This window comes from Miniopterus natalensis, chromosome 8 (assembly GCF_054644295.1).
Source record: "Miniopterus natalensis isolate mMinNat1 chromosome 8, mMinNat1.hap1, whole genome shotgun sequence".
NCBI lineage: Eukaryota > Metazoa > Chordata > Mammalia > Chiroptera > Miniopteridae > Miniopterus > Miniopterus natalensis.
In genome coordinates this window covers 8,123,310-8,148,847 of record NC_142088.1, presented here as the reverse complement: position 1 = coordinate 8,148,847, position 25,538 = coordinate 8,123,310, and the positions used below count along the sequence as shown (strand labels likewise).

At 38.5% G+C, this 25,538-nt stretch overlaps 1 protein-coding gene across 2 annotated transcripts in view; it reads right to left on the bottom strand.

Annotated features, from left to right (window-relative positions):
• Positions 1-20,802, bottom strand: part of CUL3 (cullin 3) — an 82,646-nt gene extending 61,844 nt beyond the window's left edge. Inside the window, exon 1 of one of the 2 annotated variants that reach the window (XM_087819560.1) lies at positions 20,612-20,802. In XM_087819560.1, the coding sequence (XP_087675686.1) occupies positions 20,612-20,677 (66 nt within the window). In that variant the 5' untranslated portion in view covers positions 20,678-20,802. The remainder of the gene's footprint in view (positions 1-20,611) is intronic. The other variant, XM_087819561.1, reaches the window with a different exon arrangement.
• Between the last annotated feature and the right edge of the window lie 4,736 nt (positions 20,803-25,538).

Genomic DNA, 25,538 nt, shown 5'->3' with positions numbered 1-25,538 from the left:
TTAACAAGAACCTCAGGTGATTCATATACAGAATGAAGTTTAACAAGTACTGCTCTAGTTCCATGACAACTCGTCCATTCAAGGACTCCCCCCCTCCCCCACTTAAGCAATCTCCCTTCCTAGCATCATCAATTTTTTTCTCTTCTCTTCTACATAATTTCCATCCACATTCAAAATAATCAGTTTCCCATCTTAAAAACAAACAAACAAATCCTCACAACCCCACATATTTCTCTAGCATCACCTAATTTCTCTTTTCCATTTACAGCAAAATCACAGGGTAGGGGAGAACAACTCTATGTTGACTGTATCCAAGTCCTATTTTTCCCATTACATTTTAAAGCCCCTCTAATAAGGCTTCCATCTCTACCATTTCACTCAAATTACTCTTGAAAAGGTCACCAGTGACTTCCACATTGCAAAATGTAATGGTCAAAGTCTCAGTTCTTATTTTACTTGACCTATCTGGCAGCAATTCAAAGAGCAGATCATTCCCACTCAAAACAGATTTTTCACTTGCCTTCCAAGCACTACAATCTCGTTTTTCTTTCTGTTCTACTGGTTTGTATTTGCTAGTCTGCTTACCTGTTCTTATTCATCACCATCTCCAACTCTAAAGGCTCAGCTTCTAAACCTTTTGTCTATCCACATTGTTTTTAAAAGCTGAAGCTGATCTCATCTATTCTCATGGCTTTAAGTTAACCTCAAAATGTATATATTCTATTTGGTCCTCTCCTAACATCAGTCATATTTTCAGCTTCCTACTCAATTGTTTCTACTTGAATGCCTACTATCAAGTCTCGAACAGAAACCCTAACTTTTCCCCTAAGTCTGCTTCTCATGCAGTCTTCTCTGAATGAGTAAATGTCCAATCCATTCTTACATTTGCTAATGCCAAAAGCTTGTAATCCTCTTTACACCCTTACCTCACTTGTAGGCCAACTGGAAATTCTGTTGTCTCTATCTTCAAAATGTACCCAGAATCTAAGTCTTCCTCACCACTTCCATTGCTACTATCTTCCCCTAATCACTACCGTCTCTCAGATTATTGCAACAGCCCCCTAACTGGTCTCTGTTTCTGCTCTTGGCCTATTATCACAGAGCAACCAGATCAACCTTCTGAAAACATAGATCAAATCATGTCACTCATCTATTCACTACCCCCAAGTGACTTCTCATTTTGTTTGGAGCTGAAGTCAAAGTCCTGACACTATGCTACAAAGCCTACTTCGATCTGATAATCTCTCTGACGTCAGCCAGTCGTCCTTCCCTGCTTACTCTGCTCCAGCTGCACCAGTCTCCTTGCTACTCCTTGGAATATGTCAACAAGTTCCCTTCAAGGTATCTGTATCTGCTAGTCTCTGAAGTGTTCTTCCCCCAGATACCTTCATGGCTCATTCACTCATCGACCTCAAAACTGCTCAACTGCCACCTTATAATGAAGGTTTTAAAAATAGCAGCGGCCTCCAACCACACGGTCCTTATTTCCTTTCCTGGCCTTCCTCCTCCCAGGCAAATGTCAGCTCCATGAAGGCAGGGATTTTTTTCACTGCTGAAGGAATCCCTCAGCCACTAAAATGAGACCTAGCATGTAACAGGCACTTACACTTGTTGATTGAATGATTTCTTGCTAATCTCTGGCTAAGGATTCCTTTTTATGTCACATAAAACTTGTAAATTCTGCATTCACAATCTGGGAAACTCTGCAACAATTATCAGCTTCACACATACTTCTGACCTGAACTGAATAGAAATTACTGAGCTAGTAGAATTCACTCCAAAGAGGGCAGGAAAAAAGACAACGCTTTTGGAAGTAAAGGATACGCTTACTGTATAGATTGTGGTGATGGTATCACAGGTGAATTCTTACCTCCAAACTTATCAAGCTGCATACATTAAATACATACAGTTTTTTGTATGTCAGTCATACCTCAAAAAAGTGGTTTAAAAAAATCCTCTCTAAGCCTAATGGGTACGAATGTGAAAGAGAAAGGAGCAGGTAGGTAAAATAGTTCTTTTATTCATTCTACCAATAAAATATCAGCTCAACTATAAATCAAGAGGGTTCTTAAGCAGATGACTCAAACTGAGTCTTATTATTCTAATATTTTCTGGAGAGCTTAAAAAGGAATTCTTTAAGAGAACGGCTTCTTTCCTGTTATTCAAATATTATCCAAATCCCTGGTCTACTGGACTTTTCTGAAATAGCCTTAACTGAGTTTACCCCTATACCTAAACTACTATTTTTTGGTCAGATATCCGACACATAGGGTGCCATCCATATAAAATATAAATAAGATATAGCTATTTATAACTTTTCACAAATGAAGATATAAGCCCATGTGATAATGGCCTTAGTACTCACTCCATGTACAGTAGTCCCCCTTATCTGCAATTTTGCCTTCTGCAGTTTCAGTTACCCACAGTCAACCATGGTCCAAAAATACTAAATGAAAAATTCCAGAAATAAACAACTCATGATTTTAAAATTAAGAGCCATTTGAATAGCATGATGAAATCTCACACCATCCTGCTGTGCCCAGCCCAAGGACTCAAATCACCCCTTTGTCCACTTGGCAACTATCCTGGTTATCAGATCGACCATCGCTGTTTCACAGTGCTTGTGTTCAAGTAACCGTTATTTTATTTAATAATGGCCTCAAAGTGCAAGAATAGTCATGCCAGCAATTTGGATATGCCAAAGAGAAGTTACAAAAGCCTTCCTTTAAGGGAAAAGGTTAAAGTTCTCAATTTAATAAAAAAAAATTAATATGCTGAGGTTGTGAAGATCTACAGTAAGAATGACTCTTCTATCCATGACATTCTGAGGAAGGAAAAGAAAATTTGTACTAGTTTAGCTATCACACCTCAAACTGCGAAAGTTACAGCCACAGTGCGTAAGGGCTTAGTTAGGATGGAAAGGCATGACACATTTGTGGGTAGAAGACACGACAAAAACTGCGTTCCAAATGACAGCAGCAAGAAAGCACTAAGCCTGTATGAAGACTGTAGCAACAAGTCCCCTCAAACAAATGACCACATTCACATAACTTTTATTACATTATATTGTTATAACTGTTGACAGCACATGCAGAGGTTATAATAAAGCAGACTAAGATGCCGTCCCTTAATATTAAATAACGAACACCTAAAGCAGAATGAATATTTGGAACAATTTCAAACAAGAGCTGAGTGTATATGGACTATAAACTCCAGCAATAACTATACTGCCAATAGTTGGGAAAACTTCACACAATCTTTTCAAGCTCTGTAACATAAGATTCCATGAAAACTAGAAACTGTACAAAAACGCCTCTACCCAGCATGCATTACTAAATTTTCTATTAGGGACTAAAGAATTTTAAAAATATAAACCAAAAGACTTCAACTAATGTGTAAGTACTCTCACATTATAATGAAATCTTTTCAAATACAAATAAAAGTTGCCTAACAGTATTTGCCTCAGTATTCATGTCGTATGGAGCGCAGATGGAGCAACAAGACGACAATGTTTCTTCTGGTGATTGCTCAGGTATAAAAACTTTCCAACAAAGGAAAAGAAAATAGAGATTAAATGATTTACCAAATCGCAGAGCTAGGATTAGAACTCATACATCCCCAAATCTAGTCCGTACTATTGGACTCACCTCACATTCCACTGTGCTAACATGGTAAAGTAGTATCACAGTGCTAGTCACTGAGGATCTTGGCAAATACAGAATGACATACTAGTCGAGAATACAGGTTTTGCTGTCTGAATGGCCTGGATTTGTGTCATAGCTGTTTTAAATTCACAAGCATTGTGGCCTTGGGCAAATTACTTAACTCCTTTAAGCCTTTATTTCTTCACGTGCAAAGTGGGTTTAATAACAGCATCTTAGCACTAAGGACTATCATGAAGATAGTCCTAACAAGAATGTCAGAATTTAGCCCAGCCCAGAACTAAATTCCTCTCATGCTGACTAACAAAAGTGCCCAATGATAGAATCTCTTGAATTCTCATCTATGGGCATCAAATGTCAGAAGAAAATACAGCTTTTCTTTTTCTTTTTTTTTAAAATATATATTTATTGATTTCAGAGAGAGGAAAGGCAAGGGAGAGACAAAAACATCAATGATGAGAGTCATTGATAGAGCCCGCAACCCAGGAATGTGCCCTGACAGGGAATCAAACCCTGATCACCTGGATCCCAGGTCGAAGCTCAACTGCTGAGCCACGCCCAGCCGGGCTAAAATACAGCTTTTCAAGCTTAGCAAATAAACAGTAATGAGCTAAAACAAAAGTATCTTAAGAGCACAACTAAGCTGCCCTGGCTGGATGGCTCAGTTGGCTGGAGTGTCGTCCCATACACCAAAAGGTTGCAGGCTTGATCCCTGGGTGGAGCAAGTGCAGGAGGCCACTAATCCACGTTTCTCTCTCAAAAATCAATAAAAACACCTCGGGGTGAGGATTTAAAAAAAAGAGGGGGGGAAAAAAAAAAAAAAGAGTACAATTATGCTAAATAAATGCAAATCAGTGTATTGTAGCCTTCTTTCAAGAAACAGTATTCCTCTGCTTCATGTCTACTGTTCATCCAGTGCCATTTAAATCACTTTAATCTGGAGAGTTCTGTGCTGGGCTCTTCTCGCTCTACACTGGGTCCCTAAGCATTTTCATTCATGGTTACAACTACTGCCTACACATCTAGGGTTCTAAAATTTACAAGACTAGATTAGCAAGGAGACTCCTAGAACTGTATACAAAATTTTGCAAATATAATGTTTGTATACTTCTTTTCGGGGTGGTAGAGCCTCAGCTCAGATTCTCAAGAAGTCTGGCCCACATCTCAAAGATCAATGATTGGCCTATATGTTAATTGCTCCCAAATCTATACTGCCAGCCCAGATGTTCCCCCTGAAGCTAAAACTGTTATTCAATTATCTGTTAGACTTTCCAATCAAATGCTCCAGACAAGGATCAAATTGAGCATATCCAAAACCCCTGGTAAACTCACTCTCCACATCCACCCCTGTATTCTCAGATTCTGCAGCAGCATAACCACCTAGTTACAACAAGACAGATGTATAAACCCTTTCTTTTTTCCTCTTTCAAACTCTTCTCATCCATTCATCAAGTGCTACTAACATTAGGCCAAATATGCCCCCATTCTTTCATCCTGAATACTACTGCCTTAAAACTCCCATCTAGATCACCCCAAGAGTCTTCCAACCGTCAGCAACTCTAGTATCTTCTTGCAATCGATCTTCCTCAAAATCACCATCAAAATAAACATATGAGCATTATGTCCCTGCTCAAAATCCAGCTCTCATTAATGACAGGGCTGGGGGGGAAAGGGGGTGTTTTAAAAGGGAACAAAACACTCTTTAAGATCTAGTCTAAGCAACCTTAACCAGCAAAAATATAGCCAAAGTCTATGCCTACTTTAACTTCATTTTTCACTCACCACTACCTATTTTACATTTACTCCCTAACAAAATTAAACCAATGGTAAAAGTGGAACACTGTCACTCCTCCCCACCCACTCACCACCCTCCCATGTCTTCTTTACATGATTCTTCACACAGCCCCTGAACATAGCTCAGGTGTCATATTCTGCAGGGATCCTTCTCTGACCTGAAGCAAAGCTAATGACTCCTTCTCAGCTGGTTCATAATACTTAGGTTATATCTATCACAACATTATCATAATGCTTCATAGTCTGTTTGTGCATCGTTTTTGTTTTTCTTACTCGACCATGAGATACTTAAAGAACTGTAACTTTTTCTTCAATGCCACTTAGAAGGCCATAAACAAATGTTTGGTGAATGAGTACTGTTTTACCTATGTTACACCCATGCGATTTTGAAGACATGAACATTTGAATTACTAAGCACAATAACATGGAAGAATATTTTAATGTGCTTAACCACAGCAATTAATGTAATTTTTAAGTAATCCAATGTCTTTTTCAAATAGAAATTAAGTACAATAACGTGCAAGCAACAAACTCGAATTTCAGATATTAAGTAGTGTTTTCAAATTTTCCACTCACCTAACTAAATACCTCCTCACAGGGCTACTAAATCATGAATTTTATCAGTAAGTGTTAACTGGGAGGAAACTAGAGAACGGAAAAGGCCATTATGGAGAACATCCATAAGCTACAATCTTTCCTGAAATTAAAGTCCAAAAACAATACGCTAAAGGAAACTAGCTTCAAGTAGAAATTCCTACACATACATGCTTCGGTCTTGGTGTCAAGTGAACATGTCAACAACAGTAGCAAAATAATTACATTAATGATAAACTTTAATTTCTCACTCACCCATCTTTGATACAGCAAACATTAGCTGCCACAAAATTTAAAGGCCCTAGTTTTATGTACACTGAAAAAAAGTTATAACATTACCTTAAAGGAGTATTTATGTGAGCAGGATGTCATTTCATTTGATGAAACTGATTCACTTAGGTTGCAATAACTGCAAATATACTCAGGAAGGGACTTGGTAACAATACTTGAGCAAAACAATAAAATGGTAAAATAAAATGCGCACCCACACACACAAATATTTAATGTTTGCTAATTCTTAGGTGTATACAGTATCTATCCCCAAGAAGCTCAAGTTACAAAGTTATCAGCCAGCAAAGTAAATTCATTTAGCAAGAAAAGAGGCAAAAGCTCTTTTTTAAAGGGAAGATACAATTAAGTATTCTTAAATTCTTAAGGTTTAGTAAGACTTTTAAAAATGAAATCAAGACTTTAATTTTTAAAAGTGACCTTCTCCCCTTTACCTTTCCCCAATCCAAGATTAAAATTCCCTCATTAGAAAGTGCCAATAACAAAAATAACACTAACAATCTTTATTTTCTTTCACAAACATCTCTGATTTTTCATCTATATTACTTCAAATGATACAAAAACATAACCTTCAAAATGTGTAAGTTTGAAAGGATATAAGTCTATTATATACTTACACATCTTGAAGGTCAGGTAATCACCAAGAGTTGGGAGAGAACTACAGCATGAGCCAATTAGAACTAAAATGAAAAGAATGTATTCTGCACATTCACTATATACAAAGGACAAGTCTTTAGTCCCCTATGAATAATTTTCTACAAGAAATTTAGAACAGGGTGGGTGGGAGGAAAGGGTGAGAATTTGAAATTCCAAGCAATTCAGAATGACACAGCTAGAAAAAAATAAACAAGGAAAAATGCTTGATCTTATTTTAAGCTTCAGCCTCAAAAAAGTTGCTTTGGTAAAATATCTGAGGAATGGCAGTGTTCTAGTCGGACATGACTATGCTATAAATTATGAAAGAAAGTTCCCTCCCAGATTTTAAGCACCTCAGTAATACAGAGTCTCTCTTCCTTCATTTTATTGTATCCTTTCTAACGCATGGCACAATGCCTATATAACATTCAAAACTATGATTTAAATGCAGTCCAGTTACTGCCAATGATGATTAATCTTATTTGACGACCAACTACGTAATGATTTATGACATCTGCAATAATCCTATTTATCCATCAGTTAATCTTTAAGCAACCTCAACCAGCAAAAATACAGTCAAAAACCCAAGCTTTGAGGAAAACAGCCCAGTGGGAAACACTCAGACTCTGGACAAGTTACTTAACTTTCCAAATTTCACTTTCCTCATCTGCCTGAGAAAAAAGAAATGGGAGAAGATGGTTTCTTGTGTGGCAATTAAATAAGTTTGTGAAAGCTTCTGGCACACAGCACTTGCTCAATAAATTTGTTTCTTTCTTCACTACACAGAAGAGACATATATAGTCTTAATGACTTAAGCCTGAATGTAAAGTTAAGACTACTAATGTTTGATTAACTGGTTTCTCTTTGGTTCCAGCTGAGACCCAATGGGAGTGGAACTGGCTGCCAAAAGTAATAATTGATGTCAAGGAAAGAGAGAAAAAGATTATCAGTTGGAAAAGCACAGTAGCCTGGGACAATTCTTTGAAATCATAAACTAAGTCTCATCTACACTCAGTTTGCCTCCAATATCATTAAATTATAGAACAGTAACATAATGAAAAAGCTAAATCATCAACAGAAAGTTCAATTACAATCTGCATTTCAGATCTCAACATGAGTAAGCTGTTCAAAAATCAATTTGAAAATTTTGAAATTTTTCCAAAGACACAAGTCAAGCTTCTAGATTAACCTATTAAAACTCACTTAAATCACAACTGATTTAAGAGTTCAAACAATACAGTATTATTTCAACTGTATCTGTGAATGACTTCTGCATTTATGAAAAAAATGTGTAACATTTCTATCTGATGACCATAACAAATAAGATGCAATCCTAAGTGTTCTCACTGAGACAAGAAGTTTGTCACTATCCTACATTGGCGTTAAAGAGATGTTACTTGGCACCCTGAAACACATTTTACCTAGAGAATACACCATGTTCACCTCGACTGAAACTCTTCAGACATTATAATTAAGAGATCCTCCCTATTTAGACAATTAAAGTTAATATATCTGTAAGATCAGCACTTTAAAATGATAGAAACATTTACTGTGTTTTCCAATATACTATTAAACACCAAACACTGTTAAGGAGTCTGTACATAAAACTGCTCTTTAAACATTCACCTGGAAAACAGAAATAATAGAAATGCAGGATTCATATTTGGGATGAAATTTGAAAGTAGCAGTAGTAACGTTACAGGAAAAAGTACTTTATATCTAAATGCATGCTTGAGTCTCATATTTCTATCCTATAATCTAAAATTATTGATTTTAATCAGAAGTGACAATACTCACCTCTTTAGCTTCAGTCACTAAGTGTGTTTTTTTTAATGTATTGATTAATTTCAGAGAAAGAGGAAGGCAGACAGAAAAGAGAAACAATGATTTGTTGTTACCCTTATTTATGAATTCAATGGTTGTTTCCCATATGTGCCCCTGACAGGACAGCGAACCCGCAGCCTTGGCTTACTGGGAAGACACTGTAACCAACTGAGCGACCCTGCCAGGGCCACTAAGTTTTTTTGTTAATGGGTAAAACAGGTTTTCTAAAACTATGATATAATGTGTAAAAGCTCTATAAACTGTAAGGCAATAACAAATTAGTTTACACTCAAATCAGCTACACACAATCCAAAGGAAGAGATTAAAAACACATAAAATAGTCTAAAGTGCCATGATTAGCTTTGTCTTTTAATTGAATGAACCTAACTGTAACCAAATGTGGTATCACGGCAAAAGGCCTACCATATAAAATTACTACTACTAAAATCTATCAAATCTACTCAAAATTTCTCTAAAATTACAACTCACACAGAAAGATGTAGAACATAGCTAACTTTCCCACTACTTCATATTAAGATTTAACCATCATCACTGAAATATACCATTCTTATTTTAAAGAAAATTCTAAGGCTGAAAAGCTAGGTGACTTTTGCAACATCACAGAAAATGTTTTAGGACACAGACCACACCAGCATTCAGTTCCACCATTTATGTATGTATGCAATGCCTTTACGAAAATTTTTTGAGTTGGAATGGGCCTAAACCCCAAGTTAAAATCTCTTCATTTTACAATTGAGGAAACTATGGTTAAGAGGCTTATCCAAGATCACACAGCTAGTTAAAACAATGAAGGGATCCAAGTGTCCTGAGCTAAGTTTAAGTTTCCCTTATACCACGTCAACTCAAATCACCTGGGTGCTCAATATTAAATCATGTTCTTAAGTTCTTTAGATTCCACATATGAGATCACATGTTTCTCCCTCTCTGCCTGGCTTATTTCACTTCTCTAGGTCCCTCCATACTGTCCCAAAGGGTACGAGGTCCTTCTTTACAGCTGCATAGTATTCCATGGTGTAAATGTCCCACAGCTTTTTTGTCCACTCATCTACTGATGGGCACTTGGGCTGTTTCCAGATCTTAGCTATTGTAAATTGAGCTGCTATGAACATCGGGGTGCATACATTTTGATTAGTGTTTCAGGATTCTTAGGATATATTCCTAGAAGTGGGATCACTGGGTCAAAAGGCAGTTCCATTTTTAATTTTTTTGAGGAACCTCCATACTGCTTCCCATAGTGGCTACACCAGTCTGCATTCCCACTAGCAGTGTACCCGGGTTCCCCTTTCTCCACATCCTTGCTAGCACATGTCATTTGTTGATTTGCTGATGGTAGCCATTCTGACAGGTGTGAAATGATACCTCATTGTGGTTTTAATTTGCATCTCTCTGATGATTAGCAACTTAATAAACTGATGAACAGAACATATTCAGTGACACGGAAGCATGGATCACAATGACAAATCTCAGAAGGAAGTAGGGGGGCAGGAGGGTGGGGGGGAGAGATTAACCAAAGAATTTATATGCATATATGCATAACCCAAGGACACAGACAATGGTGCAGTCAGGGACTGGGAAGGTGGGTGGGGCAGGGTAGAAGGGGTCAATGGGGAGAAAAAGGGACGTCTGTAGTATTTTGAATAAATATATATATATATATATATATATATATATATATATATATACACTGATGATATATTATAGAATTGTATACTCGAAACCTGTATAATTTTATTAACCAATGTCACCCAATAAATTCAATAATTTTTTTTAAAGAAAAAAAGAAAAATCATTTTATAATTGAATAGGCTGTTAACAATGAATCACTATAGCCAAATACCTATTTCAGTTTGGTGTAGGGGAAAAAAGCTTTCAAATGGAAATCAGGATTCTAAGTCATGGTCTTCCATAAGTTAAAGTCTTCCCTGGTTCCGTTTCCTCATCTAGTAAGTAATATTAGAACAGATTCTCTCTAAAATACTTTACACCCTTTTAAAGTTAAAATATGAATACAAATAGCAGCAAATAAGTCACTTGCTTATTTGGCCAGTGAAAGGGTTCATCCAAAATATATACCTTTTTCATATCTCATTTGCATATACCATGAGGAAAAGTGAAATATTTTAAAATATCTGATCTTCATGCTTCCAAATTCATTTTACTGTTTAACCTACTTCTTAGTATATTCTCAAGGACAAAATTTTAAAGATTATATTAAAGTATTTACACATTAATAACTTTAAGAAATCACTTTTTTCTAAACATATACTTAAGATAAGTTTCTATTAACCAAAAAAAAGGAAGTTAAGAAATGTGTGCTACCAGCCAAAAAGGAAAGTGTTAACTCATAAATATAACAACTCTTATGAGTGGTGCATTTACCTTTAATGTAGTGAGGTCTAGGCTTGCAAAAAAAGCTCCTTCCAATGCCCAGAGTTAATTCTGAATTCTTTTCTTAAAGAGTACTACCTTATATAAGCTTCAGGGCACCCCAAATCTGCCCCTGGCTAATAATTTAAATGGAAACCTTAGAATTTTCCAATACATTCCTATTAAGAAAAAAAATATTTCAGAATCTAGCAAATTCCTAACAGAAATAATTAGGCAGTGTGGTGTAGTTGAAAGAACATGAATTTTTGAATCAGACATGCCCGGAATCTGAATCCCAGCTCTGCCCTTTCCTACATGTAAATGTATTTCACTAGGTGTAAATGTATTTCACTATGTCTCTGAGCCCAAGAAAGATTTAAAACAGGAGTAACAACATTTAAAGATTGTTGTGAGGATTTGAGATAATTATAGTTCAAAGTACCTGAAACAGAGCCTAACACAAGGTAGACATTCAACAAGTTGTAGTTACTAATCTTATAAAGAAACTTCTCATACTATTAATGGGAAAGGAAAATGGAAAAAGAATTTTTCATGATTACTTTCAAATGGACAGAGCAAATGAAGAGGCTAAGTGTTGCTCAGTTAAGCAAGGGCCGCTTTAGGTAAGAATGACTTTGCAGTCAGTATGTTAAAGTACTCCTCTTGGCAAGGATGGCCTACTTTTAGAGAAAAGCATCTCTAAAGAATGCTGTATTTTTCTTAAGTAGGTAAAGATGTCCCTTTGAAGTCTTTATTCTTTTGCTTAACAGATGGACTTTCTCATTTAAAGAGCAAATTTGGGTCCATTCCTTTCTCAATGATTACAAGTAATAAATGAATGGAAGTCAAATTAGGAAGTTTTACTCAATTACATTTGCAACTTTAAAACTGACTTAAAAAGAAGTAATACTTTCTAGTAGGAAAAGTTCTGGATTAGGGGTTAAGGCAACTACTAGCTCTGTTCTCAATTTCCTATTAACTTTGTCAACCTAGGCGAGTAGGATTCTCCTCAACTTTAAAAAAGCTGGATTAATGACTGGTGATTTTAAAGCAATGGTTAAACAACTTATACAAATGGCAACATAGGAGCTGCTCTAAATTACCAGAGAGGAGACTTCTGAAGATATCTACTTGACTCTTCCTGGGTCCTGGAGACTGTATGAATTTGAAAATAACTGTCCCACAAGAAAAATTACTTTTAGTTGAAAATTCTGACTTTATGATTAGAAAATTCTTTTAAATGTCTCAGTGATGCCATCATTAGAAAGCACTTTCTGATACTATTTCTTTTAATTCTCAAAATTAATCTGTGAGAAAGATTGCTACAATGCCCATCTTAAAGATGAGAAAAGCTAGAGAGTCTATCAGTTCATTCATTCGGCACTGTTGGGGGTTACTATTATGCTGCACTGACAAAGAAGATAGAGTTCTAATAAAGGACATATAGGCTATCTGATGGCTCTTGGCTATGAAAAAAGATAGTATGGTAGTCACCAGGATAGGGAAGATAGGAAAAGAAACACCTTCCTTCTCGGAGACAAGTTGAGAATGAGTAAAGATACAGATTAAAGAATACAACTGAAAGGGAAGAAAACTGAAAGAACTTACACAAGTTAACATTAGTTTTCACAGTGAAGCATTAAATTTTTTGAAGAAGCGAGAATTTTAAGAGAATTTTCACTAAAGAGCAGTGATTCAAGTCTGGAATAGCTCGAGCTACACAGGAAATGGGAGAGGGAGCTTAGGAGGGACACAAAAAAATTGCCCACAGGCAGTGAGAGTCCAGCTAAGTTAGAGACCATCATGTCTTGCAATTTTCACTAGGAATGCAAAATAGCTTAAAAAATATAAGCAGTTGAAGGCAGACAGGTGGAATGATCCAAGATGCTTTTGAAAAAATTTTAATTAATTTATATTTTAATATGTCTATTGATTTCAGAGAGAGGAAGGGAGAGGGATAGAGATAGAAATATCAATGATGAGAGTCACTGATTGGCTGCCTCCTGCACCCCCCCACCCCCGACTAGAGATCAAGCCCGCAATCTGGGCATGTGCCATGACCGGGAATCAAACCGTGATCTCCTGGATCCTAGGTCGATGCTCAACAGCTGAGCCACGCCTCGCTGAGCCTAAGATACTTTTTGCTCTGAGGAGGTAGCAGGAGAGAAGGGGCAAGTAGTAACAGGCACCCCAGCTTGAAAGAATGTAGTCTTCTTGAGATCCAAGACATTAATGTGAGAAGGAAACAAGCACAAAAGAATAATTAAATAATAATCACAGCATGCATTTATTTATGATGCTTACTATGTGCCAGGCACTACTGTAAGAGCTGTATATGTATTAACTCTATTCTTACAACCACCTCATTAGGTAGGTACTACAGCTTTGCCTTTTTACAAAAAAGGAAACTAGCAGAGGTTTGGTGATTTGCTCAAGTTCTACATCTAATAAATGGAGGAGCTAGGATAGAATGCAATACTGGAGTTAAGATTTCTAAATTAGCAGAACAACAAGCTCCAAGATAGGGTGAAAGTCACAAGTATAGAAGAGGCCAGGTCTGTCTGGTTATCATTGCGTATCTAGTGCCTGACTCCTAGTAGGAACACACAATACATGTATTTTAAATTGAACAAATGAATGACTATGCCCACATTCATTGGATAAAGTTAGGATTTAAACTAGAGAGAATGTGTGTAAAGAAAGTATTAAAGTCAGTGACTGAGGGAGGTAAGAAGTCAGGACATGGTAATAAGAAGCACTCAAAAGAACAGTTCACAAGGGCCTGATGAATGTGGCAATAAATGGCACCTGGGCACAGTGTTTCAAGGATTGTAAAGAAAACAGACACCTCAACTAAAAAAGATAAGCCTGTATCCTCAGGGCAAAGCCAGGTCTCAGCTGAAAAGGCTAAGAATTCCAAGAATGGGCTGAGGACATGGAGGAGTGAAATAGGGGGATCAGAGTAGAGGGTGCCTGTGAACAGACTGGGAAGGAGTCAAGATGGAGGGAGCAAACAAACAGAAAACACTGGGCCAGAGACTGAGTTTCCTGATGCTCAATCCAAGGTCACTGCCAATGCACCACACTGCCTATACTTTCAAATCATTATTGTTTCAGGAGACCAGGCTGACTACCTGTCTGAGTGTCACAGGACAATTAATGACCTACTTACATCTTAAGACTTCACTTACAGTTGCAGAGTCCAAAGATTTCAGAGTACTACTTGCATGGACTTAGCAAATTAATCAATTACTATAGTTTGGCTTAGATGACTAGTTTATCATTTAATCAATTGTTGAATAATCACCCACAGTGTTTCTAATACTATGCCAAGCGCTCCGTGGTTGAAAAGGGTGTCTGGTATAAGCTTTGGGCAGGGACCACAACCTAGTTCATAAGTGAAACAAAAAAAGGGTAGGGGAGAAAGGGAGGAAAAATTGGAAGGAAAAAAAAGTATATTTTTAAATAAAAAGTTAATGTACATACCAAATGAGTGTTTACTCCTTCAATAAAGTTACATACTTACTCCAATAATTATATGAGACTCATTATTGGAACTTCTCTTTTGAATCTATCCCTCAAGAGCCAGTAGCATTCTTCTGAAGTGCCCCAGTGGTACCAAACCTATATCCTTTGAGATTAATTTCTTAGTGTTGTTCACAAATTGACTCTGTAGGCTTTTCAAAATATAAGTTCTAAAAACTGTACCAAAAAATGACAGCACCACTAAAATAGTGTATAGTATCCCCACATAACAACTTGCAAAAGTATTATCAATTTCAGTATTTAAATTGTGGCATAATCATGGTTACATGCTGGTGTAGCAATACCTAACTATGTACTAGGTACTGTTCTAATGCTTTATTTTCTCTACCTCACAACAACCCTGTAAGGTAGGTACCACTAGTAGTCAAATTTTACAGAGGAGAAAACTGAGGCTAGAAGTGGTTAAGTAACTTGTTAAAAATAAAACAGCTAGGAAGACGTGGTGCTGACATTCAAACCCTGGCAGCCCAGAACCCACATTCATATGCTCAATCTCTTTGCTTTTTAGGCATATTCCTAACACGTATGTTGAATACTCTAATGTAAAACTAAAATTCCCTACAGACTATCCAGTTTTATTTTTACAAGTAGTCAAAGAAATGCAAATTAAAGTACTATTTTTCACCTCTGACATTAAAGGTATATGCTGACTAAGACACGGATACACAGAAGTTAAAATGACACGACCTTGAGAGGTATAATTAATTCTTATGAGCATCACTTTAGAGCCAGACTGTCTGGGTTAGAATCTTAGTTCTGCCACTTACAAGTATAGTGACCTTAAGCAAATTACTTAACCTCTCAAGGCCTTGTTTGAATAACAAATGAAAATAGTGTATTCTATAGAGTTGTGCAAATTAAATGAGTTTATATATGCAAAGCACAGAGAACAGAGCATTCAGTGTTAGATATTATTACTACCTGTGAACTTAGTAATAGTTATCAATTATGGTTAGCCCAGTAATTCAGTAATCATAAGTGAGCTCAAATATTTATATGCCTAGTCACAGCTGCATTATTTATAATAGAAATACATGGATTCATTGGAATTAATCAAAATAGTTGGCAAAGGAAATGATTAAGCAAATGGAGGTACTATAGGGTATTACAGTTACCAAAAATCATTTTTTCAATATATTTAACATGAAACTACAAATACAGTAAGATAATATATTTTTAAAGGAAGTATATAAAATGATACAGTATCTCACTTTTACTGTGTGCTCACACCTGTATGCCAGATTAAAAGGAAACACATCAAAATGTTGTTATACTGTTTATTTCCAAGTGGTAGGGCTACAGATAATTTTTATTTCCTTATTTATAAATTTAGATATTTATTAAGTTTTCTACCATGAATATGCATCACTTTTATAATGAGAAAAGCTACTAAAATGAATTCTTTGCTTTGACAGATTATGATTGAACAGTTTTCACAATATACTGGTAGACACTAACTGTAATTCATATTTCATCTCAGTGACTTGTTCTTACTAGTAACACCTTTACTTTTTTGATTTTACAATGGATAAACAAGAACTATTCTCAAAGTTGCATTATTTAAAACTAGAAGTTGTCCAGCTTTTATAGAAATCTAACAAAATTGCTAAATATCAAAAAATGATCTTGAATCAATGTAACAGAAAAAATTATCTCTAAGGTCTTCTAATTTATAATACAAAGGGAAGGCATACTACTTTTTCTAGTCTTAATTATATAATCTCCCTAAACTACAGAAATGTTATTTAATGAACGAATAATATACAAATGAAACTTTCTCTATTTTGCTTGAATGAATCAACCTTGTGACTAATGCAATATTTAAAAGGCCAAATTCTCACATTATAGTCTATACAACCAAAAATAGTTTCAAATTCAATATTGATACTAATAATTTTCCAGGTTCCTTTGAACTGCTACCGAGGAAGATAATGCAAAATAAACACTTTATAGATACCTACTTTATGCTTTTATTTTTCAACCTCTAACAGCTACAACACAGCTGGCTGTCTTAAAACAATTAAAAAGGAAGAATCCGTCTAAGTGTAAGCAACACTTTAATGAATTTGCTACACCTTGCTCCAGAATCTCTACAAGAAAATACTAAAGAATGAAAAATAAACTTACAGTTGATTCCCCACCCTGTGTGATTTGCAAGACTATTATTCAGCTTTCCTGTATGTATGTCCTGGTAGTTTTAGGCAACAATTACTTTCCCTAAGGAAGAGAAACCTATTATGTAGATCAAAGCTGTTCCCCCAAATCTGGCAAATATGTAATTGTAAAAACAAAAACATTAACTGTACCCACATGTGATTCACTTCTTGTGCCCTTAAGTACATCAAAAATAATCTTAAAACTTAATCTCTTACTAATGTCAGTCACTTTATGGGTTCCAACTAACGGTAACCTCCACATCATTCCCTGTCCAGACCACATAGGTAGAGCTCTGGTAACCTCATTTAGAATTATGGAGTGGACATCACAATCAGAGATTCTTTACCACGATTAGCATGCTTCTATACTAGCAACTGAAGCCATTTCCAGATCACACTCTAAAGGAAATCACTTTCAAAATGTGTCTTAACTCTGAAGACTAAGCCAATTAAAGCAAATCAGAAGAGAGGCTAGCACTCCCATTCAAATACACCCCCTTCAATCCAATCAATCTTTCCAAGCTCCGGTGGACAGAACCCTGGACGTACAGATGGTGAGGAAGGGCTTTTCAAAGATAAAGACAAAAGGTTCATCCGACAGCAACTCATCCTACATAGTGAACAAAAGCCCAGCAGTGAGGCGCACGGCACATCAAGGAGAGAAGAGCAGGGACGTCTTGGAGCAGCATTCTCTAGTCCAAATCCATATTGTTTCCTGGAGTTTTGCAGCTTACAGCTTCCTTCCTTAAAAAAAGATTTGTGACCCTTGCTGCTACTTTGGGTACTCAAAGACAAAAAAGACATTAAATGATATAGATATATGTTGTGCACTGCAGGAAAGCTTAAAAACTGGGATAAACTTTTCCTCCATCAACAGTGTATAGGGAAAGTTACTGTTTTCTCTTAAAAGGAACCAATTTCTCTTGAAATCTTACGAAAAGGTCTACTTAAAATGTAAATTGTGCATAAAACTGGTATGGTGTAACTTCCATTCTTGTGAAAAATGAGTAAAGTACACTTAAAATATGCACTCAAAACACTAAAAAGACCCCGATTCTACTGATGGTATTATATCTGGAACAGAATTAACACAACTATAAAATATCCTGTAAGTTCACTAAACCACTCTTTTGCAATGAAAACAAAACTATCCCCAAACATACTTTTAGACGTTTTACACATCAATTTTATAAAACAGAATCTGAAATGAGCACTTTGGTTAAACTATAATTTCCCTTAAATTATAGTAACTATATATCCAAATGATAATGTAAACTACAGTATTTGTATGTACACATGTACACACATAAACAATATTTTTTCTTTATGGAACACTATGTATTTACTACTTCTGACTACCATTTACTCAGACTACAGTTACGCAAAAGATCACTAAGCTGGAATAAAAGAAAAATTATGAAGGTCTACAAGTACTCATTTACCAATGTGAAATACCATACAACTGAGGCATATCTCTATCCTTATTGAAGGCTCAAGTAACTATGACTTAAAAATTTATATATTAAAAAACTAAATGCTTCTTTCCATTGGGACTTCTTATGATGTTAATAATTATGAAATAATAAAAAATGCTATGCTTTTAAAAATTAGCAAATATTGACTACTGAACATCAAATAGTAGTCATAAACTTCATTAAAGGATTTTTGGAAAAACTTAGAGGGCAACAAGTTAGACAGAAAGGGTCCAAATTAGCTCATAACCATATGCTACTTAAAAAACACACATCCAGTTTCAGTATCACATAGTGTTATCCTCTTCAGCTAAAAGGAATAATGAAATTCTCCCCCAACAATACAAGATCCAGAAGCAGTGATCTTGGTCTTTCAAGCTATATTGATATATCCAAGTCCCTAAAACAGTGCCTGGCACACAGTACTCTGTACTTGTTGAATGAATGAAGGAATGGGAAAACAGGTAGGAACAAACTAAGAGACATCAAAGTGTTGACAATACATACATAAAGGTACAACTGGCTAATCAGAATATTAACATGAGCTGATATCGAATGTGAGCTATTCCACATTTTAGTAATAATCTGAAATTGAATTCAGACTCCAAGAATAGCAAACTTTTCCTAGAAAACTTGTTGCATAAAATTATTCTAAAAACTAAATAATTCTAAATTCTGCTAAAAAAAAAAAAAGGTCAGAACTGATTCAGTAGGAAAACTAACATAACTCACAAATTCATAAACCCAGTTCACTGTTCCTTTGCATGGGAAAATATGCTAGTGGACTTCATTAGTGCTCTTCTGTCAGCATTTCTCACTTTGTAGTTTCTCACATTTACTTAGAAAAAAACTTCCAAATTACAAAATCCTTTCCAAGTACTTAATTCTCCTGAGTATATTCCACCTTGTTTACATAAAGCAGGAAGTCTCCACACATTGAGATTCGTGTTTATGTTACTACAATTTCATAAGTCTGCATCAGGTGTGTTGTTTTAAATTTTAAGAATTCAAAGAGGTCAAGTTCTATGGGTGAGTTTCTTACTTAACTAAGACAATTATATTATTAATAAAGTCTTCCTCACTGCAAACTACTCTTTAGAAAAATGATGCTTTAAAAAGTGAGTACAAAACCCCCTTTTCCTCCTCACAGGACTTGTGTCTATGACTCTAAGAAAGGAAACCTAAGATCTTTCTCTAGTTGTACTGTTTTTAAATCTCCTGTTCAACTGCTAATCTATCTTGAGATATACAGTACGTGTTACTGTAGCGACACGAGCAAGTATGTCCAGTTTCTGTTACACCAGTACATTTTAATTGCCTGCCATTGACTATCTGAATCAGATATGACATCCAAAGTTTTACCCTATATTCTAAACACCGCAAGCGTATGACTCAACGTAATGCTAAAAAGAAAAAGTTTCTAAACCCAATAGGTTTGCAGTCACTAACACCCAGAGAGTAAAGCAACCCAGGGGGGCGATATCCCTTCTCTTGGGCTTCCAGGTCTAAGAAATGGGGAGCCAGTTGTCCGACTAGTTCCCGCTTGCTTCTCCCGACCCTCCCTCCTATGGGTGGGGAGGCAATTCCTACAGGAGAGTTTGTAAAGTGCTTGGAAAGCTTGCGGATGAAAGATGCTATAAATACACCTGATGTTACTAGTACAGTACTATCGAGCACTACGGGGAACCCTGTCACTGCGTGGAGGGTGGGCCGATGGCCTCAGGCTTCCCGAGGAGGGGGACAGAGAGAGAGAGAGGACAGTCCCCCTCGCCGTCCTAAAGGTCTGGCTGGCCGTCGTTTAGACTGGGTTGTTTTGCGAAACCACACGTGAAAAGTTACACACAGGCCGCAGACAGGCACTTCGACAGTCCCCATCCCCGCAGGTCTGGGAGTCGCGGGGACCGAGCGGGGAGAGGAGTGCTAGGGGCTGGGCCTACACCCCGGGAACGTGGGGAGGTGCCGGGACCGGCCGAGGGGCCCGGGCCGCAGCCGCCGCCCGCGGGGCGCCTGGAGGCACAGCTCCGGGCGGGGGGCGCGCCGCCGGGCCCGGGCGCCGGGAACGGGCCGGGAGGGCGGCCGAGCCGGGGCCCCGCGCCGCCCCGTTGCCGGGAAGGCTCGCGCCCCGCGGCCGGCGGCGTGGGGGAGGGGAGGCCGGGCCTGCGGCCTGTTGGGGGAGTTCAGCCGGGGCCTCGCGTGCGGCTCTCGGCCGGGCCCCCGGCCCAGGGGTCCCGGGCGCCGAGGAGAGACTCACCGGAAAGGCCCGGATCCGCATCTTGGTGTCCTTCCGGCTGCCCGTGCCTTTGCTCAGATTCGACATGGTGCTCGTCCCCTCCCCGGCGGCGGCTCTGGGTCGCACTCCGAGGCGCCGGTGTCACATTTAAGGCGGGCGGGCAGGCGAGGGGCGACGCTGGGGGCGGCGGCGCGGCCCCGGGCTGGGCTGGGGAGCGGGCCGGCCCCTGGGCGGCCGCGGCGGGGGCGGCGGCGGCTCGGGCTCCGGCGGCTCGGGCTCGGCTGGGGGGCTGCGCTGGCGCGGCGGCTCCGCGGGGTCCCCCTCACGCCCGGCTCAGCTCCCTTTATCGCGCTGCTCCGCGATGGCGGCGGCGGCGGCGACGGACAAACATCTCACTGCGCAAGCCGAACGTCCTCCTCCTCCTCCTTCTCCTCCTCCGCCTCAGCGAGACGAGATCCGGCCCAGAGGGTGGAGGGGGGAGGAGGGAGGGAGGAGAGCCGGAGAGTGGAGAGATTGGGGGAAGGGAGGTGGGAGGACAGGAGGAGGAGGCGCACGGCCGCCGCGGGGGGGACGCTCAGATCTCGCGAGAAGAGGGCTAGCGCGCTACCCCGGGTGAGGCGGGTCGAAGCCCGGGAGCCGGCGGGCGGGGGCCACGGGCGGGGAGGAGGGACACGGGGAGGGGGAAGTGGGAGGGACCAGGGGGCGGGGAGGTGGAAAGTGGGCGGGGCCGAAGGCGGGAGGCGTAAATTGTCTTTTTGAAAGGGGAGCGCCGGGGACCGAGTTCTGGGCGGAGGTGGTTGCTGATTGGTGCAGCGCGGAGCGCGTTGCGGGGGGCGGGTCACGTGACCGAGGGCGGGGGCGGTTCGGAGCGCCTCAGCCGACCCGTGGTGGGCGGGGCCTCCCGGGGCGGGGCGGGGCGGGGCGGGGCGGGGCGCAGTCTCGGGGCGGAGCGTGCGGGGCGAGGTGGGTCCCTGCGTCCCAGAACTGGTTCCCGTGTTTTTCTAGGGCATGTGGACTAGGGATGGGTACTTGAGCGGGAGCCAGAAAGTTGAAAGCAGAGTTGTGCAGGAGTCACCCGAAGTGTCAGAAATTAGGGTCCTGTGTGCTTAACGAGGCATTCGCATCGGCTGTGCGCACCCCAACTCCAGGGCTGGGGGGTGGAGATACTGAGACACAAAATTTTCTTAAACTGCAGAAGCTCCGGGGCCTCCTGAATCCCTGATACTCTCTGAGGGACCCAGGGCTTCTGAGTATGAAAATTTCTGTTCCTTACCATAAAATGACAGCTCCCTTAATGTAGTGCAATATTTGGTAAATGGTGTTCAATAGCAGATAGGACGATAGAAACCTTTCTTTAACCTAACAATCATTTTTATCACTACCAAAAGTATTGTAGGTTTTGAAAGGACAAAAATATTCTTTGATTCCATTTGCTGCAAATTTGGAACTTTCTTTTTTCCATTGTAGTCAAAAGGTCTGGTTTGATTCATCAGTCTTGACTTGTACTTTCTGATTTGCCTCTTTGCCCAAATGATGGTATATGTGGATTTCTGATGCTGCAGACAAATATGTGATTTCCCACTAAAGTTTGTGATCTTCTCACTTTAAACAAGAACCTCCCCTTGGGATGGGTGTGTATATTTGGAAGAAGGGGTTAATACTTTAAATTAGCATTTGGAAGCTACAGTTTTATATATATATATATATATATATATATATATATATTTTAACAGGTAAACTGAAATATACTTTTCTATGTGTTTACTATAAGGTTGAATTTGCCCTAAATTAACTTAGTCCTGATGACTAAATTTGAGTGTATGCTTTCATTCCTTACTTGGTTGAAATACCCCATTTGAAAATATATTTTCTTGTTTTGTTTTTGTTATTAGCTAATCAAAACATGAGCTTAAGAAATGAGGATGTTGCTTGAAGCAATGTCTGTGTAAACACTGAAGCTAAAAATAGGTCATCAAGAACTGGGTTGATAAGGTAAGAATGGGAGGGGCTCTGATTTAAATATAAAATAATATGAGTCTTGGACAGGAGTTTATAATCTGTATGGTGATTGAACTTCCATTTGTATGACCATTAGACTGCAACAACCAATGTTTTATATTGATTGTACTGCCGTATGGCCCAGTTTCTTTTAATATAAGAATATAATTGTGGAGCCATTGGTTTGCTTCCTTAGGTCTACCACTTTATTGTATGTCTTTTGGAGCAAGGACTTGATTGTTTGGGCCTGGAGTTCCTCATCTGTAAAATGAGGATAAGAGTACTTCCTTCTTGGGCTGCTGTGAAATTTAAATGATTTCGTGCATTCCAAAGAGCCTGAGAGCAGTCCTCAACATAGAGTAGTCGCTCAACACCTGTTGCCTATTATTATCATGGATAATTAAAGCCAAGCTTGTACTATCTTCCTGTATTCAACATTTAAGTTTCTAAAAAAATACTCATATGCTTTTATAAATTGAATTTTATTTTAAAACCGAGGCAGTGTTCAACACTTGGATTTCACAAACCAATAAAATGTTTTCAAAAACCTGGGGAACGAATATAGATTTCCCCAACTTTATTTTGGCAAGCAAGGGCATTGAAAAGGAATAACTAGCATAAACTAGGTCCATTATCTCCCCCCCCCCCCCAGTATTTTAACCACATAAATGGGGGAAGGTCAATTTTTGAATAAAGGCCAGTTTCTTAAATTGATTAACTTAGCCTTATGAAGAACAATACACTGAGCTGGTACTTCTCATTTCACTGTGAACTGAGAAACCATCATGGGCCAACAATTAGGAACCCTCTGCATTAAGGCATATTTCCATGTAATTGTGATGCATATCATTACCCTTTAATTTATTTGTTTTGTGAACGCAGATATTCAGATGTTGATTTTGTTTAAGCAAAATTTGCATTTAGAAGAATCACTATCAACTATGTCTTCGGGTAGGCTTTTCATCACAAAGACCCAGAAAAACTCTTGAAAATGAATTCGTCTGGCCTGGCCAGCATGGCTTAGAGTTGAGCATCAACCTATGATCCAGTAGATCTCTGTTCGATTCCCAGTCAAGGCACATGCTGGGGTTGCGGGCTTGATCCCCAGTAGGGGGTGTGCAGGAGGCAGCCGATCAATGACTCTCATCATTGATGTTTCTCTCTTTCTCTCCCTCTCCCTTCCTCTCTCTGAAATCAATAAAAGCATATTTAAATATATAAATAAACAATAAATAAAATGAATTTGTCTGCCACTGCCATTAAGAAATCTGCTCATTCATTTGTTCAGTCACTTCTTCATTTATTCAAGAAATATTTATTTAATGGCTGCTAAGGTGAACAAGACAAACGAGATCTTTCATCACAAAACATATAGTTCTTTTTCACATCCCAAAATTTGGAAACTGCAGACCCAAGTTGGATTTGACCACAACTGCCTACACACTCCAGTACAGAAATCAGAGATTTTTTCCTTCCTAGGAAACTGGCGTCCTCAAAGTGCCTGTGAAACCCTCTCTGAAGCAGCAGCAGACTGTTCTCCTATGCCCACTGATACCCCTGACTGGCAACTATCAAGTTAACTTTCATGTTACTCGTTTTTCTGCCAGCCACCACCTCATCTAGCAGAGAAAGCAGCGTTGGAACCGGAACTCACTAGATGGTACGTGCCTACCAGTTGGTATTCACACTTACACTGACGATGTGCTGACGCGGGAGGACAGTGGCCCTGTTTCCATTGATTTGTATGGAGCAGAAGCAGTCAAAGCTGGGAGGCGGAGTGCGCCAGCCCCTGTTCTGCATCTCAGTCTAGAACTGGGCATTATGCACTGTGAGAAGCCAGTGAAAGAGAATAGCCTCTTCTTGGCCATGAGTTTCTAGATATCCAGGATACCAAGCCACTTTAATCACTGTATCAGACCTGTGGATTTGATTGTGCTGATACTGGTTATTAAAACAGCTGACAGACAGCCTACCAACTCACTTACAAGGAACCTGTTCAAAGGTTTTGAATAGACAAATACTGTTAGAGAAAGATGTATGTCTTTCAAATTAGAAGGGGAAGATTCATAGATGTTATCACTTCCGTGAAAGGGCTAGATTTTCTACTTTCTTACTTGTCTCCACCAGGCAACTAACAAGTATTGTAGGCCATTAGATTTGTACATATATGGAGCAGTAGCATTTGTATGTGCTGTATAAGAGGACGTGAAACATAACCAAAGACATGTACATATTTGAAAATGGTGGTAGGTCTTCTCCATGCCTCTTTTCTACTTACTATTTCCCATGTATATGTCATCAAGACAAGAAGTATGTAAGACATGAGAGCATATGAAACAAGTTACATCTTGAATTAAAGAAAAATCATAAAATGTCTTTTATGAAAAACCCATCTCAATTTTTAATCACAATGTCATGTTAAATACACTTTCAGCTCTGGAAATTTTCAGCTCCGGAAATTTTCTAGTTGGCCTGGACAATGTTCTGTCTATTCCCCATTTTTCCAATATATTAATATTTTAGATATAAAAATATATACAACCAAATAACCTAACTTAACATAATTCCTCAATTGAAAATTATTACATCCATGTAATTTTATTTTGAAGAAAAAGAATAAAAGAATTTCCCTTTATTAATAACAGTAACTGTATCAAGAAATCTCCAGGGAACAATTACAAATAATGTATTACTTTCATGAAGAGGAAAGTATATGTTGACATAAGTCATCAGCTCTGTCTTTGTGAAGTAAGTTAATTTTGGAGTTGAGATATATAGCATGGTTCCAAAGAGCTATAAAAGTAAATAAATAGTCTAAATTTTATGAATGATTTAGTAATTGTGTAAATTATAAATTATAAATACAATAGTCAACAAATGTAATAACTTGACATTATCTTTAAACTTCAATAAAATATGTCTTTTGTTCACAGTAAAACTGTATTCTTCT